This window comes from Dipteris shenzhenensis, chromosome 14 (assembly GCF_047967505.1).
Source record: "Dipteris shenzhenensis isolate YYH24624 ecotype China chromosome 14, Dip_SZ_1.0, whole genome shotgun sequence".
In the NCBI taxonomy this organism is placed as follows: Eukaryota; Viridiplantae; Streptophyta; class Polypodiopsida; order Gleicheniales; family Dipteridaceae; genus Dipteris; species Dipteris shenzhenensis.
Window position 1 is genome coordinate 18252686 of NC_141609.1, and position 19039 is coordinate 18271724.

The 19039-nt window shown below is 42.3% G+C and overlaps 1 protein-coding gene across 1 annotated transcript; it reads left to right on the forward strand.

The window, feature by feature from the left end:
- Positions 1 to 14687: 14687 nt before the first annotated feature.
- Positions 14688 to 18623, forward strand: LOC147894286 (uncharacterized). Its single transcript, XM_087384973.1, has 3 exons — positions 14688 to 14763; positions 14837 to 15255; positions 17300 to 18623. Exons 2-3 carry the CDS (start codon positions 14907 to 14909, stop codon positions 18166 to 18168), a joined length of 1218 nt encoding a protein of 405 aa, XP_087241099.1. The 5' UTR covers positions 14688 to 14763; positions 14837 to 14906; the 3' UTR covers positions 18169 to 18623.
- Positions 18624 to 19039: the final 416 nt, after the last annotated feature.

The following is a 19039-nucleotide window of genomic DNA, read 5'->3' on the forward strand; positions in this document are numbered from 1 at the left end:
CAGCAATGGCTGCATGTGAGGTAGCTTGGTTGCATAAGCTACTTTATGATATGCATCAGTCTACAAATGGGCCAGTTGTCATTTATTGTGACAACATGAGTAGTATACACTCGGCAAATAACCCAGTCTATCATGCTAGAACAAAGCACATTGAGGTCCATTATCAGTATGTGTGGGAGAAGGTTCTAGTAGGTTTTATTGATGTGGTTTATGTCAGCACAGAGGATTAGGTAGTTGACATATTCACGAAGGCATTGGGTGCAGAGAAGCTGCACAAATTCAAAGACCTACTTGATGTGCAAGAATTGGGATTGAGCTCGAGGGGGAGTGTTGAGATATCGAGCCCCACTCATGATATGCCAAGGTGGCCATTGTGCATTTATGTCATCGACTTGTTAGGGACTTGTTAGCTGCAGATGTGGTTGGTACACCGCCCATGAATAATAGCTGGATGATCGCTATCTTTATGTACTCTAGCTAGTGGCTCAGTTAGTATGCCACCTAGGTTAGATGAGTTTGGTTTGAGACCCACATATAGGGTTCATCTATTCCACCTGAGTTTGTTTGCAGGTTAAAGAAAGCCTTGTATGGTTTGAAGCAAGCACCTAGAGCATGATCTGACAAAATAGGACAGTATCTTGTCACTATTGGCTTTCAGATTTCCTCCAGATTTCCAAGGCAGATTTCTCACTCTATGTGAGAAAAACAGAGAAAGGTATTATGCTGCTTGTCATTTATGTTGATGATTTGATCATCACAGGTGATAGTGATGAAGATATCCTTCATGTGAAAATGCTATTGAAGCAGAAGTTTGAGATGAAAGATTTGGGAGAGCTATGTTATTTCTTAGGCATTGAGGTGATTAGATCACCAAGTGGGATACAGCTCTTGCAGAGGCAGTATGGATTGGACATGCTGTCCAAATATGGGATGACAGGCTGTAAGCCTATTTCAGTTCCTTTGGAGCAGAATGTGAAGCTGAGCACAGATGCAGGTGAGCTTCTGGAAGACCCTACTATGTACAGACACGTAGTAGGAAGTTTGACTTATATGACTATTACCAGGCCAGATTTAAGCTATGATGTTGGATTGGTAAGTCAGTTTATGGAGGCTCCAAGGAAACCGCATTTGGATGCGGCTAGACACATACTCAGGTATGTGAAGTCCACATTGTAGTATGGACTATTTTATGAGGCTGGGGTTCAGATACAGTTGCATGGATATTGCATGGATACACTGATGCTGATTGGGCTGGTAGTACTTCTGATAGACGATCTACCAGTGGATATGTGTTCTCTTTTGGGAGCGCTGCAGTCACCTGGAGCAACAAGAAATAGCCTACAGTTGCCTTGTCGAGCACAGAGGCTGAGTACAGGGGTGTAGCAATGGCTGCATCTAAGGTAGCTTGGTTGCATAAGCTACTTTATGATATGCATCAGTCTACAGATGGGCCAGTTGTCATTTATTGTGACAACATGAGCAGTATACACGTGGCAAATAACCTAGTCTATCATGCTAGAACAAAGCACATTGAGGTGCATTATCACTATGTGCAGGAGAAGGTTTTACTAAGTCTTATTGATCTAGTTTATGTCAGCACAGAGGATCAGGTAGCTGACATATTCACGAAGGCATTGGGTGCAAAGTAGCTGCGCAAGTTCAGAGACCTGCTTGGTGTGCAAGGATTGGGATTGAGCTCGAGGGGGAGTGTTGAGATATCGAGCTCCACTTGCGATATGCCAGGGTGACCGTTGTGCATTTATGTCACCGACTTGTTAGCTGCAGATGCGGTTGGTACACCGCCCACGAATAATAGCTGGATGATAGCTATCCTTATCTACTCTAGTTTATGGCTCAGTTAGTATGCCACCTTAGTAAGTTGAGTTTGGTTAGAGACCCACATATAGGGTTCTTCTATTTCTTTGTACTAGAGTTCTTTTGCCTTTCACAACTAAGAAGAGGAAAATTGTTTTCAGCCTCCACCTATGTGTGTATTCCCCCATTGTGTATGTGAGAAAGCCGCAAGTGAGACTCCTTCCCTCTCTCCCACTATCTTCACAAGGTGTTCATTCAAATGCACTCATACTCGATGGGGATGATACTTTGCACACACATCAATAAAATCTATGTTGAGTCACATTCATAATATCATGCCCATCAGATTTTCTTTGGATGGTCAAACGTGCCACAAACTCCATTTTTCACCAAGTGTCATGCACAACCACCAAAAAATAGTATTTGAGGTGTATTATTCAAATGCTCTCATACCTAATGGGCATGATGACTTGCACATGTATTAATATAATCTAATTAGAGGTGCATGAAAAATAGCGTGTCCATCGCTTTGGATGGTCAAACATGCCACAAACCCCATTTAGTGTTATGCACAATTGCCAAAGAATAGTATTTGAGGTGTGTATTCAAATGCACTCTACCCGATAGGCACAATACTTTGCACACACGTCAATGCAACCTATGTTGTAATGTGTGAAAAGTATCGTGCCCATCGGATATGCTTTGGATGGTCAAAGTCAGCACAAACCCAGTTTTTCTCATTAAGTATCATGCACAACTACCCAGAAATAGTATTTGAGGTGCGCACATACTGGATGGGCATGATACCTTGTACTCATGTCAATTTCATCTTTTTAGAGTCCTGTGCGAAGTATCGGACCCATCAGATATGCTTTGAATGGTCAAACTCACTATAAACCCTATTTTTCACTAAGTGTCATGCACAACCGTCGCCAAAAAACATGATTTGAGGTGTGTTATTCGAGCACGCACATACCCGATGGACATGATACTATGTGTAGGACTCAATCCTACATATTTTGATGCATGTAAAAATTATCATGCCCATTGGATATGCTTTGGATGGTTAATGTTGCCACAAACCCTGTTTTTCACCAAGTAATATGCACAACCGCCAAAAGAAACTATCTAAGATGTGTCATAAGAATGCGCTCATACTTGATGGACATGATACTTTACACATGTGAATCCAACCTATGTTGAGGCGCTATAAATTATTGTGCCCATTGTATATGCTTTGGATGGTCAAACTCGCCACAAACGCCATTTTTCACCAAGTGTTATGAGAATCTGAGTTGTGTCATTCAAATGTGCTCATACTTGATGGAAATGATACTTTCCACACGTTTTTTATAAGCTGGAATTTAAAATTTATAACCATATAGATGACTCTAGATGGCTTGTGCTGATCGATTTGAGTACTTGGAGGGCTAAATTTGGGTCTCATACGAGGAAGTTATGTTAATTTTTGGGCGATAAATCGAATTTATCAAATATCAAGTTTGAAATATTAGCTAAACTACAAGGGGAAAGGGGGGGGAGTATAAAAAAGGGGGGAAGGGGGGAAAAGGAGAAAGGTGGGATGGGAATGGGGGGGAGGGGAAAGGGTGGAAAGGGGGAGGGGAATAGGGGGAGAGGAAGGGGGAATGGGGGAAAGGGGGGAAGGGGGGAAGGGAGGAAAGGGGGAATGGGGAATGGGGGGGAGGGGAAGTGGGAGAAAGGGGGAATTGGGGGAGGGGGAATGGGGGAAGGGAAGGGGGAATGGTGGGGGAAGGGGGAAAGGGGGGAAAGGGGGGAAGGGGGAGGGAAAAGGGGGGAATGGGGGAGGGGGAAAAGGGGGAGGGAAAAGGGGGGAAATGAGGAAAAGGGGGGAATGGGGGAAAGGGGGGAACGGGGAGGGAAAAGGGGGGGAAGGGGGGAAGGGGGAGGGGAAAGGGGAGAAAGGGAAAAAGGGAAAGGGGGAGGGGGAAGAGAGAGAGAGAGAGAGAATGGGGGAGGGGGGAGAGAGAGAATGGGGGAGGGGGAAGAGAGTGAAACTTAAGTAGGGAGAATGGGGGGAGAGAGAGAGAGAGAGGTGGGGGGGGAGAGGAGTGGGAAGTTTTAATTCCTTGAGAGAAGTATATTGACTCTCACCTCTCCTGTAACTCATTTTCAATCACACCCTCCCTCTCATCGTGTTCCCCTACCTTTCTCTCTCCCTCTCCCTCACCATCTCCCTTGCATTGCGTTGCACCCCCTTTCCCCTCTCCCTCTCCCTCGTGTTGCGCTCCCCTTCCCCCTTCCCCTCCCCCTCTCCCTCTCCCTCTCCTTTCTCCTCCCTTCTCTCTCTCTCTCTCTCTCTCTCTCTCTCTCTCTCTCTCTCTCTCTCTCTCTCTCTCTTCTCCTTCATCTCCTCTCTCCCTCCCCACCCTTTCAAGTGTCCTCTTGACCTCAAAGTCAAGAGGTCGTATAGTGTGCCCAAGGGATCGCGCTATCGCGGCAGCACGACGGTGACCCCAAATATTTATTTATTTATTTATTTTTTGCACTGTCGTGGTAGCTCGATCTCTTCCCTTCCTCCTCATCACCGACCTCTCCCCTCTTATCTAATTAAATTTATATTTTAAAAATTATTCCTCCCTCCTCTACTCTTCTCTTCCTCTCTCCCTCTCCCTTCCTCTCTCCCTCTTCCTTCTAGTCTCGCCCTTCCTTCTACTCTCGCCCCCATCATGGTCCCCTCCCTTCCTTCCTCTCCCTCTCCCTCATGTTGCCCTCCCTCTCGCTCTCCCTCGTGTTGTGCTCCATTCCCCCTCTCCCTCTCCCTCTTCCTCTCCTTTCTCCTCCCTTCTCTCGCTCTCTCTTCCCTTCTCCTCTCCTTCCTCCCTCCCTTGCCCAAGAGATCGGGGTGCTGCGGTAATGCAGAGGCGACAATTTTTTTATAAATTTATAAATTATTTTTTTTGGTGCTGCCGCGGTAGCGCAATCTCTTCCCCTCCATGTCACCCACCTCTCTCTCTCTCTCTCTCTCTCTCTCTCTCTCTCTCCCTCCCTCTCCTTCCCTCGCTCTTCCCTTACCTTTATTCCTTCCCTCACGCTTCCCCCTCTTTTTTCCTCTCTTTCCCTCTCCATTCCATGTCTCTCCCCCTTCTCTTCCCTTTTCCTTCTTTCCCTCTCTTTCGCCCTCTATCAAGATGCATCATTTGAAGATGTGTGCTTCATTCAGTGTAAACACATCTTAAAAAACCTTTGTAACTATTGCAAGGTGTTTATAAAGTTCTTTGAGATTGTATTGATGTTGCTTTTTGAAACTTTGAAAGGTGTTTATTGACACCATTATTAAGTCTTGGTGATTTTAGAGTTCCAAAACTCTAAAAGGTGTTTATTAACACCATTATTAAGTCTTGGAGATTTTAGAAGGCTCAAATGGTAAATTGATCTCACACATGGACCTTAACTATATAGATATAAATATAAAAGACTTACGGGCATGCCCATGCCACGTGGACAATACAATGCACTGGTCCCACCATATGTATCAATGGCCTTTTATCAATGAACCAAGGACATGTACGTTCCATGCATGCATGTGCAGCGTTGTGTGTGACTCTATAAGTCAATTTTGACAAGGGTGAGGACCCATATGTTTTCTAAGTTATGTGTGTTTGAGGTCAATAATGGTTCTCTGCCATGCATAGTCCATCCTTAAATGATTGTTAGTCTTTTGAGATTTTTCCTTGTTGGACTCATGGGGATTCCCATACATAGTCATTGTCTATCTCCTAGTTGTTGTAAACCAAGAGTCCTAGGAGTGAGTCACAGGTTGAGGCCATGTGTGTTGCCACATGATGGTGGTAGATTCTTGTGGGATTGCATCCAGAGTTGACATAGGTTCTTGTTTTACTACCTTCGGAACCCCAGTGAGTTGGGACCATGTATTTGGTGTCATCGGAACTTTCTAGACCCAAGCAGCTCGTTTGCCATGGTAGTAGCCCTAGGCTTCCAAGAGCTTTGTCACAACCCAATGCTTGTGAGGCCACTGTGCGTGGAGCATGTATGATTTTTTCAAATTAGTTTCGTTAAGAAGCTAAATTTTTATATTGGCATCAAAATTGTGTGCCCTAATGAAAATAAATGTTTGAAATAATTTCCAAGATTTGAAACTTTTATGCAAGAAATTTAAAGATTCGCCAATGTTTACATTTTTTCCTTCAAAATTCAAAAGAAAATACATAAAAAAGTACTGTATTCTACCAATATTTTGAAACTTAAAAAATGAGCTTGAAATCTTTCACCAAGATTTTATATTAATATATAAGCATAGCTTCGATAAAAACATCCCTGGCATGGAGTGGTGAAATTGGCCCTCTCCTCCCTTCTCTCTTCCCCTTTCCTCTCCCATTTTCCCTTCCCTCTCCTCTCTCCTCTCTCCTCTCTCCTCTCTCCTCTCTCTTCCCCTTCCCTCCCCCCCTCTCTCTCTCTCTCTCTCTCTATCTCTCTCTCTCTCTCTCTCTCCTTTCGTCTCCCCTCCTCTTTCTCTCTTCCTCTTCCCCTCTCTCTCTCTCTCACACACACTCTCTCTCTTTCTCTCCCTCCCCTCCCCTCCCCCCCCTCTCCCTCTCCCTTTCTTTTTTTAAATTTCTTACTGCTGTGACAATGCGTCCCTTCCCTCTTCCTCTCCTCTCCCTCTCCTCTTTCCCTCCTCTCCCCCCTCACGAGTTCTCTCTCTGTCTCTCCCTCCCTCCCTCCCTCCCCGCAGCAATGCAAGGGACTGCACCAAATTTTTTTTATTTTTTTTGTGTATGTGTTGCCGCGGCAACGCGAGAGCTTCCTCCCCCCCTGTGTCTCTCTCTCCCTCTCTCCCTCTCCTTTCCCCCTCCATTCTATCTCTCTCTCTCTCTCCCTTCCTCTTCCTTTTACTTCTTTCCTGCTCTTTCCCCCTCCATCAAGATATGTCATTTGAAGGCGTTTGCTTAAAAAATCTTTGTAACTATTGCAAGATGTTTATTGGCACCATTATAAAGTTCGTTATTAACTCTTGGAGATTTAGACTTTTGAAACTCTGAAAGGTGTTATTAACACCATTATAAAGTCTTGGAGATTTTAGAGGACTCTCATGGTAAATTAATCTCATGCATGGACCTTATATATATATATATATATATATATATATATATATACGTACATATGCGCGTGCGTACACACACACACATATATAGTTTATCCATGGATTTAAATTATTTTTATTTATTAAAGTTATTAATAAGTTAAGAAAAAGTTAAACTTTTAAATGAGGATTCTTAAAAATAAAAAATTATACTAGGATTTCTACAATATAGAGTAATGTAAGAATTACATTTCTTAGCTTTTGCATTATTAGTACAAAATGATAGTGTAAGTAAATAAACTCTTTATTTCAAAAGGGTAGTGTCATCTTTTGGTTTTGCAAGAATATTTTCATAAAGTATATTTTTTAAATAGAAAATTAAGTACAAAAATGAATCGGGACCGTGCACCAGTCTATGTAAGAAGTTACACTAATTTTCATAATTTTAGTTTTATTTGCTATTGTTTCTTAGCTTTTGGTGTAGCTTATTTGTGTTATGTTTTTTTAATTTTGATTTTATTTCCTTCAAAACACTCTAAAAATTTGCTTGTTTTTATATTTTTATCTATGCTTTGAAGAGTGAGTTTTTCCTTAAATTTTATCCATAAACTAGTCCAAAAGTATCTATTAAAATGAATTTGTACATTGACAAGTCCAAAATTAATGAAATGAGTGTTATGGGAAGTCTACACTTCTAGAGTGATTCTCTTTAGGATCACTAATTCTCCCACCACATTCCAAAGGTTGATGATCAAAACCTTCAAGGAGTGTTTGAGAGACTTCCTAGAGTTGTTCTTGGATGACCGATGCTCCATTCCACATAGGATTACCACTTGAGATTAGTCTTCGAGAGGTGTCACCTCTCCCTCAATCCTCTAAGTGCCAATTTTGGGTCAAGCATGGGGTAACCTTAGGCCATGTTGTATCCAAGAACGAGATTTTTATGGATTACAACGAGATTATCTTAGAGCTACCACCCCCTACAAATTCAAAGGGTGTGAAGAGATTTACTAGGCATACACGCTACTATTAAAGGTTCATTTATAGCTATGCCAAGATTTCTTGCCCCCTATACAAGCTGTTGATGTGTAGCGATTTACTAGGCATATAGATTGTTATCAAAGGTTCACTTATATCTATGCCGAGATTCCTAGCCCCCTATACAAGCTGTTGATTGTATACAACTGGACAGAGGCCTACCAAACCTCCTATGAAACTCTTAAACTTGTCCTAGCTTCCACCCCTATCTTGCAACTACCAGACTAGGATTTAATATTCCATGTGCATATCAATGCTTCCAAGTTTGCAATAGGGTGTGTGTTGGTGCACCCAGGAGAGTATAACCTCGACTATCCTATATACTTTGCAAGTTATCTACAAAATGATGCAAAAAGGAATTACATGATTATGGAGAGGGAAGGCCTCATCCGGCCTCATGATGGTCTATGAGTTTAAGAAACTCTGCCACTACTTGTTGGTAAATAAGTTCATGCCATGTATCATGATTATCCCAACTGGACACGTCGAGGCAACCCCCATGAATAACCTACCATGACTAGCATGATGTGCGAAGCTAGATGTGAGCACGCTAGTTCTATAAGAATGCTTACCTACAACTACATGTTGGATTTCACAATAAATGGAAAATCTATGCTAGTGGACATTATTGACTGGGGAAGGTGTCTGCACAGGACTGAGAGCAAGCACAAGTAGGTTGAGGAGCTTGTTCCTTGAGCAAGATTTTCTTGGTTTGCACCAGAGCTATATGCAAGGAACGACTCGCACCACCAACCAAACGGTGCATGGCTAGACAATTCAAATTGCTATGCTTTTGATTGGTTGTTTGGCGAAACAACAAACTTTCTTGTGGGCTGCAGATCTGCTTTGTTGGATAACCAAATGTATTCAGCTTATGTAGTCAAGCTATTATGCATTTGCAAAGCACTTATGTGCAGGAATGAAGCTAGGGAAAGGATAACAATGGACCTTCTTTAGACCAAATTGCATGCATACAATGTCAATGAAGCTATCGCGATTCGACCAATAGACAAAATAAAAACCCATGTATAAAATCATTTAATGTTGACATCTCAATCATGTGCCAATGTAAAATTTGGATAGTTTTGTATTTAAAAAGAAATGTTGCTTTTGTAAACTTGTTACTTTCCAAGTTGTATACGTTTCAAATATTCTTAAATCTATGAAGCACTATTTTCAAATAGATGTTGGCCAAATGTAATTGAATGTTTCATTTTGTACATATAATCTTTGATATTTTGATCATTGTTTGTATGACTTCAATCTCATGAGACGATCTTATACAATCATATGATGATAAAATTTTGCAATGCACAAATGGCTCATGTTATGAACTCATATCTTCGCTATTAGGTTTAAAGTTTTCATTCTCACAATAATGGCATCATCAACAACACCCTCTCAACCATCTACACAAGTAGAGTACCAAGCACAAGACACATACACGTGCACTAGTCAAGCAATGAAGCTCATGATGGACATGGTTGGCGCTACCATGCAGCCAACTAGGAGTGAAGAGGCACATGCAATTGCCATTGCCAGTCCATTCCATAACACTCATGGCTTGAAGTACTTGCAAGTCAAGACCCCGTCTCAAACGATGACCCAACAGAAGCATTCCCATGTACTTTGCACAGATGCTATATGCAAAATTTGTGCTGAGCCTTTTTGTTATATGTGGAGCTTCATCTTTTTTCAGAGATTATGTTTGGCCATGCTTTGGACCCAGGCATGCTTATACCCATTCTATGATGGGAGAGCAATGCCCCCCCTAGGATTTTGCCAGGGGGTTCCAAGGGGGGCCCAAACATGCATTAGGCAGGGGTTCAGGGGCACTACCCTTGAAGGCAAAAATACATGAAAATTGGTGCATGAGTTGCTTATGAGTTGTGTGGTCAAAATGGTAATATAAGGGTGTGGCCTAGATAGCAGAAAAGCAATGGATATACTACTTGTGTTTTGTATCTTCTTGCTTGTTGGGATAAGAAAGACACAGGACTAGTTATTTCTCCGTGGACGTAGCCCACACAAAGTGAACCACGTATGTCAGCATCTCTTTGTCTTCCATTTTGCATGCTTTCTATATTGTGTATTTTACGCATTCTGCATCTCACATTGTTGATCTGTTATCACATAGCTCCTAACACCTTTGCCTCATATGCTCGAGTACTCAACTAGCGACATGTGACATGCGTTGTGCCTACAATAGCAGATCCACCTGCAAACCTTGACAGTCCAACTTCAAGTGACCATACAAAATTCAAATATCTTCACATCAACTATTTACGTTCTTTTTAAAACAATTCAAGCTCAGCATTTGGTCTAAGATTCAAGGCGAGTTCTTATGTGACTTACCTTATCATGTATCCTTGGTGACCTCTGAAGAGCTCTTCATGAGCATCGAAGAGGACGTTGGAGTAGAAGGGCACCAGGGAGCATTTGTTGGGCAAGATCTTACCTTCCTTCCCACGATGGTACGAGATACAGCTATCAAGCATCAAGAGGAGCTGCAAGAGAACAAGTGGCTTGCAAGTGAAAATCAATGATTGCATGCACCTTTGTCACAAATCAGCTAAAGGCTAGATATTGACAATGGCTCTAAGCCGTGATGTGTTAGATGGTTGCCATGATGCACAACCCGCTCTGCAGCACATTAAGGAAGGAGGCAAAGTCTTGACAATTGATGCGAATTTTATGGGTCTCATCATGTGCAAACCATCTATAATCCTTGCACAATTAGAGTTCATCATCGACAGGCCATGCTATCCAATCTACCAACACTATTTCGATGCGGCCACAACATATTATGATCTCCCTTGTCACCATCGATTTCACCTAGCTTGTCTCATGAATACTCTAAAGGTGAGAAATGCATGTGCGGTGCACAAGGCATGCCAATTGTATGGCATTCTTGGCATCAGAGAAAACTACTCATTTGATCCAAGGCTGCATAGAATTTAGACATGATCATTGGCAAAGTGAACTATTTTATAAAATATTGTATCTAATATTGCATAAAATACTTTTTACATGTATGAATGTTTGAATCAATTGTGTTAAAAGTTTGTTTTCAATGGTGTATTAAATCGATTCTCGTTTTCAATGGAGTATTGAGTCAATTCTCATTAATTTTAATAATTTGTTTTAGTAGCCTACCAACAAAGTTAGTCTTGCTAGCTATCCTCTTGATTGTTGGACGAGCATGCTTCCAGCCACAATATTCTTGTGCATCTACTTCACTATGCCATACAGACATGGGGTTGCACGTGCTTTTGGGTGCCAGGTCAACCCCCAAGCTCTAGCCACTATTGTACAATATGGACTCTAGGAAATAGCTATGCGCACCTGCCACAATCATGTCCTTTTTTACATGGACAGTGCCACAGGTTGCCCCCCAAGCTCCATCCACACTATTATATGATCTAGAATCTAGGAGATAGCTGTGCACACCTACTACCACCATATTCTTTTTTACATGGACAGTGCCACTATTTGTCCTATTGTTTTTCCCATCCCATTTTTGTTGTAATAATACTGCCATGACTACCACAGTTATTATTTTTTGAAAACCGAGATGTAAAACCTATAGTGTGGGATGTGAACATCTTTACTGCATATGTACAACAAATTTAATTGCATATGAAATACTGATTTGGTAATTAACAAATGCTTGCAGTGTACTTAGGATTCAATGCATTTAAAAAAGTGGCTTACTCAAGGATTCTGGAGAGGCATCTTCATCGACTTGGCATTAGACTGAAAAAGTAAGTTCACTTGCAGGTGGACATTGAGGGGGGGTGTTAGATATCAATGCTCCACTCTCATGTAACTACGCCGTGTAACTACGCAGGAACCAACTAACTCTGCTTGTAAGCCCCCCATATGAGGAGAAGGCATTTGAGTAGCTCGGTTATCCGATAGGTCTTGGTTTGGACACCAGATGGGGGCCATGCGTGGCCTGATGGCTGGACAGAGTTGGCACACTGCCAACTAGGCTACATGCAAGTGCGGGAAGGCATCCCACGACTGACCGCACTGAGGGTAGACGGAGCATTTCTTGGGGCAGCCCCCACTCTCGGGTTGTGGGGCCCAGCCATTTGGAGCCCTAGATGATCCCGGATGGCTCTGGGCCGAACGGAGAACGTAGGTTAGTTGCCTATTTCGTGTGGTCGGTGGCCTGTTTCCCGTTTTGGCTCTGGGCCGAACGGAGAACGTAGGTTAGTTGCCTATTTCGTGTGGTCGGTGGCCTGTTTCGAGACCAGTCGACCGTTTTGGGCGGATTGGGTCAGTCACCCAATGGGGTCTAACCAACTACGACTCGTGGCTATATAAGAGCAAGCCTGTGAATCCCATTTCATCACTGGCTACAGCAACCCTAATTCCTTAGCATCCAGCCTCCATCCTCTACTGTTTCCAACACACCATCGAAGCTTCTCTCACAAGAGCGCATGGTTGGGAGGCAGCGCCATCTATTGTATCGGTTCTACAGTAATCAAATTTTTGATTCTCCATACTATCTATTTTCCCTCTTGCATACAAGATCCTGTTATCTGTTGAGCACAGACGTTGTATTGTTTTCTTACATTATCATGTGAAACAATGCAATGCTATTATCACATGAACCATGTTTACCAACACTATGAATTGAAAATATACTAGGAAGTGCAAATTTTGGACTAATATATTTATGGCAATACAAAATCCGAAAGCAATCTATAATTTAAAAGACAATCTACAACGCCTTTATGAATTTCCACATGTAATTTTTAAAAAAGTTAATTAAGTTTTGTCAAATCACCATTTATGGAGGGAGGAGGAAAGAGAGTAAAATAGATGAAACCTTTTACCTAAGCAACCATATTTTTAACGAGGGTACACAATCGCAGCATGGGCATAGCCTTGCTACCTCCTAGTATAGCAGTACAGCAAGTGCTTTTGGATGCAAAGGAGAAAGCAAACAAATTTTTAAAGGGCATTGGGCTATTAAAAAGCAATTTTTGTACGATGGTCTCCATAAATTTTTAAAGGTGTTAGGCTATTAAAATGCAATTTTGGTAGGATGATCTCCATAAATGGTGATTTGAAATACATAACTTAATTAAGTTTTTTTGAAATTACACGTGGAAATTCAAAAAAGGAGTTTTAGTCCTTCACTATAGCACGATCTCTAAGGAGGCAGTGCTAACAAAGACAAACAAGAAACCTTTTACCAAAGCAACCTTACTTTAAACATGACACACCATCTATCAATAAAAACTAAATAACAAATACTGTGGACATTTTCCAAAAGAAACATCCACTCTTCACTAAGGCAATCACTCTAAGGAGGCAGTGCTAATCATAAAAAGGAGAAGACATAGCTTCAATGCCATGATACAGGGGGAAAGTGCAACCATTCCTAGCATCATCCTCTTATTTGCCCATCTATCCAAGTAATCAGTAGATGATATCCTTCTGTCTCTCTTACAACTCCAGCAGAGCTAGTTTGGGTACAATGGTAAAACTTTTAGACCATGCTCCATTGGCAAAACATTTGGACCATCCCGGTTAAAGTCCCATCGTTGCACTGGTGAGTTGGAGAGCACAAATGTTGCCATTCTCTGTGAAAAAGTATTGTGATAAGAGCTTCCTAGCAATGAACATGTAGCCTTATATCCTCCTTATTGGTGGCATCAGAGCTATTTTTCGGGGAGGTGAGGTGAGATTCAAAGAGATGGGTGCTTGGCCCCGAGAGCACGTTCCCACATAGGGAATTCTTCATCCTATGTCTACAAAGAACACAAATCAGATGTGGTTTTCCCCACATTTAAATAGAATTGTAGGAGCAAAGTGACCTCCCCCTAAAATTAAGAGTTGAGGCGATATTGGCTCAATCCAAGGAGTCATTGAAGTAATAGCCTTATCTTGCAAATGGATTGGTGCAACTCATCCACTTGCATGACTTTTGTCAGGTAGCCTTTTTTTGTAGATCTCACCGGGCACGTGGGAACGAAGCACATGCTCAACCCACCTTGCTACTCTCTTAGATTTTATTAGAGGGTGTTCGCATACGAGCTGAAGTGCCCACATGAAGCCATTCTAGTGGAATGCCTGCCAAACGTTCCCACAGTTAATAGTTTAGCATAAATGCCCACTCGGCTGACAACCTTTGCATGAATTTGACAAATTCGGTGAAAACGAGCCTTTGGGATTGGCTGATGCAAATGGGGGAGCCCCGAAATGCCTGGTGAGGATGACCGTCTCCAACGAGGCGGTGTAGTGCTCATGTTCTGGAGTGGCGGCAGGCTGGCTGGCAATGAGAGCAGGGGATATGAGTGGCACCAGTGTAAGGAGTCACTGGGTCAGAGTTTATCTGGGGCACAGTGTTGATAGAAAACGTGCAAACTATATACAATGAACCTCATTTTCACCTGTTAAAAAGATATTATTTGCAATTTTGTAAAATCTGCAAGATTGTAGGTAGTTTAGTTATATTGTAGCTAAAAAACCTGCATATTCTTTTTTGGGAAAGAAGACAAAAACCGTGCAAATTCTCAAGAAAAACTTTCAAAAATTTGAATTCCAAGTGTTGTGATTCTCCCTATTCGTTGAGAAAAAAATGTGTGGGCACTCCAAGAGTAAAGTGCACAGGCACCTGCAAAAGTAGCAGAATATTCTTCGTGTTATCGTTGCTGACGTCATCGTCTCTTTTCTGTTGCCCTTTCTCTCTTTATCTTTTCATCCTCATTTTTCTTTTCCACGCCCACTCAAACACCACTGTTTTTTCCACATGAATTGGGTCTTCCTTCCATTTCCCGCACATCGACACCTCCATCCCTAGCTCCCAGGTAAATTTACCGTCCTTTCCTTTGTGACCTCTCTTCTCAAAATTCCCACTTATCTCCTTGACTTCTTTTTCAGCAGATGTAGCTCCTTCCGCAACCTATGTCTTTCAGCAGTGGTTTGTAGTCCTTTGCCCACAATTTACAGCATGGAGACCCAATGGCCAGGAAATTCATCGGGTCTGGGTCGTCACTTTACTCATTCGACAATGGTTTGCAATCCTACAAGCCTAGGGCCTCACGACAGCCTTAGCACCAGCAAATTCTGGTCCTGTGCCATCTGGCATTCTTCCATTTCTACCTCCAGGCGTGCCGTTTTACTTCGGAGATTTGCATTACCGAGCGCTTGTTGGATGCGTGTTTGTCTTAAGGATGGCGTCGGCATGCCAGCCAACCTTGGGAATTCACAAAATGTGTATTTCTGCGGACCTGGAAAGAGTCACGTTTATCCCAATTATTTCATGTCGCAATCTCCATCGAACGGAAGATCATCTGTCGGTAAGTTCCCGTTATCCTGCCCTTCCAGATTCTGATTGCCCAATTTAGAGGACCAAAATATACGCAAAAAAGCAGTCATGCCGGATCTTGTCAAGATCCCTGCGGAGGGTTCTAGGAGCAGAGATGTTTGTATTTTGAGTTCAGTGTTTACTTCAATCATATGGAGGATTCAAAATGCTTAGTGGTTCAGTCAAGTGACCTGTAGGGTTCAGTTACATGAGAACTTTAGGGTTCAGTCACATGGCAACATGAATGGGAATGCCTATGGCACCTGGAAATGGCGATGTGAACAGGGATGGAAGTAGGATCACAATACATCTCACATGCCACGTCATCTCCACGTAGAAACAAGCAAATGTTTGACGGACAAGGGAAGATTTGGGGGAGAGCCCAGGGACCCCTGATTTTGGCTGTGCATATAGCACTGCTGCTTATAGATAGACACTGCCTTCTGGCAGCACCATTTGGGGTCAGCAGGGCCCTTATATATGGCGACCCCTGCAGACCAGTTCAGTCTTAGGGGTCAGGTTCAGCGCAGGACAAGTTGGTCTGGTTGGCCTCTGTCCTGACTCCGGGTTGGGTCGATTTGGGCCTTATCTGGGTTGGCAGACCCTGATGCTGTTGGAGACACCAGACCCTCCCTCAGCTATGAAAGGAGGGCTTGGCATTCCTCACATCATCCCACTGAAGCCTTCACACCATGCAACACAGGAGTGAGAAGCATCCCTTAGCGTGGAGGTCAAGTCTCAGAATTTTCCATCCATCCTTGCTGTCGACAAATCTACAGAGTACTTCTGTCCTTGATTATCTGCTGCATATTTCCAATTTGTGGGTTCATGTCTCAATTTTTGGAAGAGTAAGCTTTGATGCTCATTATATAAATAAATTCATATTTATATATGTTTTAAATATGTATATGTCTAATTCAATGTATCTTTTTTAATGCAGCTATAAGGCTTACATGAGAATGCAAGAGGCTCGACTCAATGTACAATCTTGACAGTAGATAGTAACATATTATCCAATCTCTAGTGCATTTGAGTCTTTGAAGCCATTCATTATTGCAACTGTAAGATTGCAGAGAGTTGAGTTATCCTTCTGTCCTTTCCTCTAACATGGTATCAGAGCCCATGGTGACACGAGGAGTTCCTCTACGAGGAAGCAGACCTCGCTTCAACTAGGTGCTTTATGTTTATAGATTTCAGCAAGCAGTGTGGTTATTTGAAGCTCCCTCTTCACAGTTTCTCTAGCTCATGTCAATGATGTATCTAGCTACTTTGGAGCTATGGAGGTAGTGGCTTTGGCCAATGGTCCTGCAGTCGGGGTCTGAGCATGATTCTGTCCATGATGAAATGCTGTCATTGTACCCTGTTTTCGAAACACAGTTTGATCTTTAGAATTTTGAGGTTTCTATAAACAGATAGGGCACATGACAAAGCATGGTTGAGAGAAATTGAGAGCTTGAAGCAATTGTAAGGAGAGGATTTAGGGGATTTGTGATGAACAGAGTAATATGGTTGAGAGAATTTATGCATGGTTCTGCCATTTTGCAATGCTATCGCTGCAAGCTAGTGCAACATAGCTTTCTCTTCAAAGTGTCATAACGTTTTGTCGAAAGAGCTAGGCACACAATAGAGTATGGTTTAAAGGAGTTTGCAGCTAAGGCATGAAGGGCTCTGCACTGTAAGAACAAATGAAAGCCAGAATCATTCATGGACGTTCTTTTATGGTTGTAGATTTGGAGACGCTTGAAGGATTAATGCATTGCTGTGTTGCCATGAGTGTGCTTGTGTTCATGTGTTCGTGTTCATAAGTGGGCTTATTAGTAATCTTGTTGGGGCATTTTGTTCTTCGGTTCATACTTCTGTGTTCCCTGTTATTCACTTTGTGTGCGCCAGTGCCTTTATTTCTTACTGTAAAGTGTCTGGTGGTTCCATTTTTGTTGCTAAGGAGGTCATGCGTTTTATTTTCATGATTATATGTTGAAGATTGTGCTAAGGTTGTTGCTTTTAAAGCAAGCTTACAGTATCATTTGATCTCTCAGGTTCTAGTCATATTTGTAAGAGTTCAGGACAAGGAAGTACTGGGCAGTCTTTGCCAGAAGAAGAAGATTCTGACGAGGTACAGGATTCTACAGCACCAATAGCAGATGGCAGAGTTCCCCCGCATGATGATACTGGTGAAGCTGCTCTTGAAGCAGATTGGCGTGCTTTTCGTGCAAGATTGGTAGCAAGTGAACAAGCCCTGAGCAATGTTCTGAAGCCAGATGATCTGGGTGACGAAACTGTAGCCAGCAGCACTGGTGCTCTTGGGAAGCGTTGGGCACATCCTCTTCCTGTTCCAGAAGCTGGATGTGTCCTTGTAGCCACAGAAAAGTTAGATGGGCAGGTTAATTTTGAGAGAACTGTAATCTTGCTTCTTCGTGTGGGCTCAAACCAGCCAAGAGAGGGCCCCTTCGGGCTTATTCTCAATCGGCCAATTTTGCAGACTATCAATGAGCTGCAACCTACCGATAGGACATTGGCTGATGTATTTGGAAACTGCCAGCTTTTCTATGGTGGGCCGCTTGAGTCAGACATGTTTCTTTTGATGCGAAAAGGTGGAGGGCACAATCATTTTGAGGAGGTTATTCCTGGTATATATTATGGTGGTTCAGATGGACTGCAACAGGCAGCAGGTCTGGTCAAAGATGAGACTGTTCTTCCAAATGATTTTCGTTTTTATGTTGGATATGCAGGTTGGGGCCTTGATCAGTTGATGAATGAAATTGCAACAGGTTTGTGGTGTGTGGCTGCATGCAGTCCTGACCTCATCAGGGGGACCTCCACTGACCGTCTCTGGCAAGAAGTATTGTTGCTGATGGGAGGACATTACGCAGAGCTTAGCAGAAAGCCCAAAGGTGATGGCTTTTGAGCATCCATTAGCATTGGATGCAATTGATGTACTTCAACATCCTTACAGATCAAATCTTCCAGAAGAGCTCCTCTTGAGGCGCCTTAGTATATACAGGTGGCAAGCGGTTAGATGAAGGTGCTTGCCACTGAAAAAAGATAAGCATCTCATGAATCTGAATCCTGGTTGAAGCAACTATAATTTGTTTGAACTGATTGTATGCTGTATGAGTTATCATGCAGTAGTAATATGTCAGTATGACCAGATAATCGATTATCGAGAGCGGAATCGAATGCTTCTTTACAGATTGTGTAGTTGTCTTAAAAGGACTTTGATTTCTGTTAGTGTTTGTCCAAGTAGTTCAATTTCATCATCCATTACCAAGCATCAAGATCTGTATTTCATTGGAGAGACAGTAATGCTCATGCATAAACTGGCAAATATGTGCAGATCTTCTTGGTTTATATTCTATCACTTTTCCCTTCAATCTGCATTTTTCTAACGACTCTCTCTCTCTCTCTCTCTCTGTTCCTGCTTTACCTTATATTTTCTTTCTGTTACATTGTTTTAAAAATGCCTCTCAATTTGTAATGTTGGATTTATCGTGGTCTTATGAAGTATATTATGCTTGATTCGGGACTTTTGACTTGTGCATGCTATTAATAACTTTGTCTGCATTAGGCTGAAATTCCTCTTTAGAGTCAGGAGGCATTCCACTCTTTTGGCAAATAGATATTGTTAATGGTAAAAATTTAGTGTGGAGTAGCTATTCCAATGTGCCACTGCTCCAGAGCCCAATTCACTAAATAATCAAAAAATTCTTGTGGTTTTTGAAGGTTTTCCTTTCTAGACTTAGTCCAGCAAAGGTTAGAGGAATGATCATGTTGAGTAG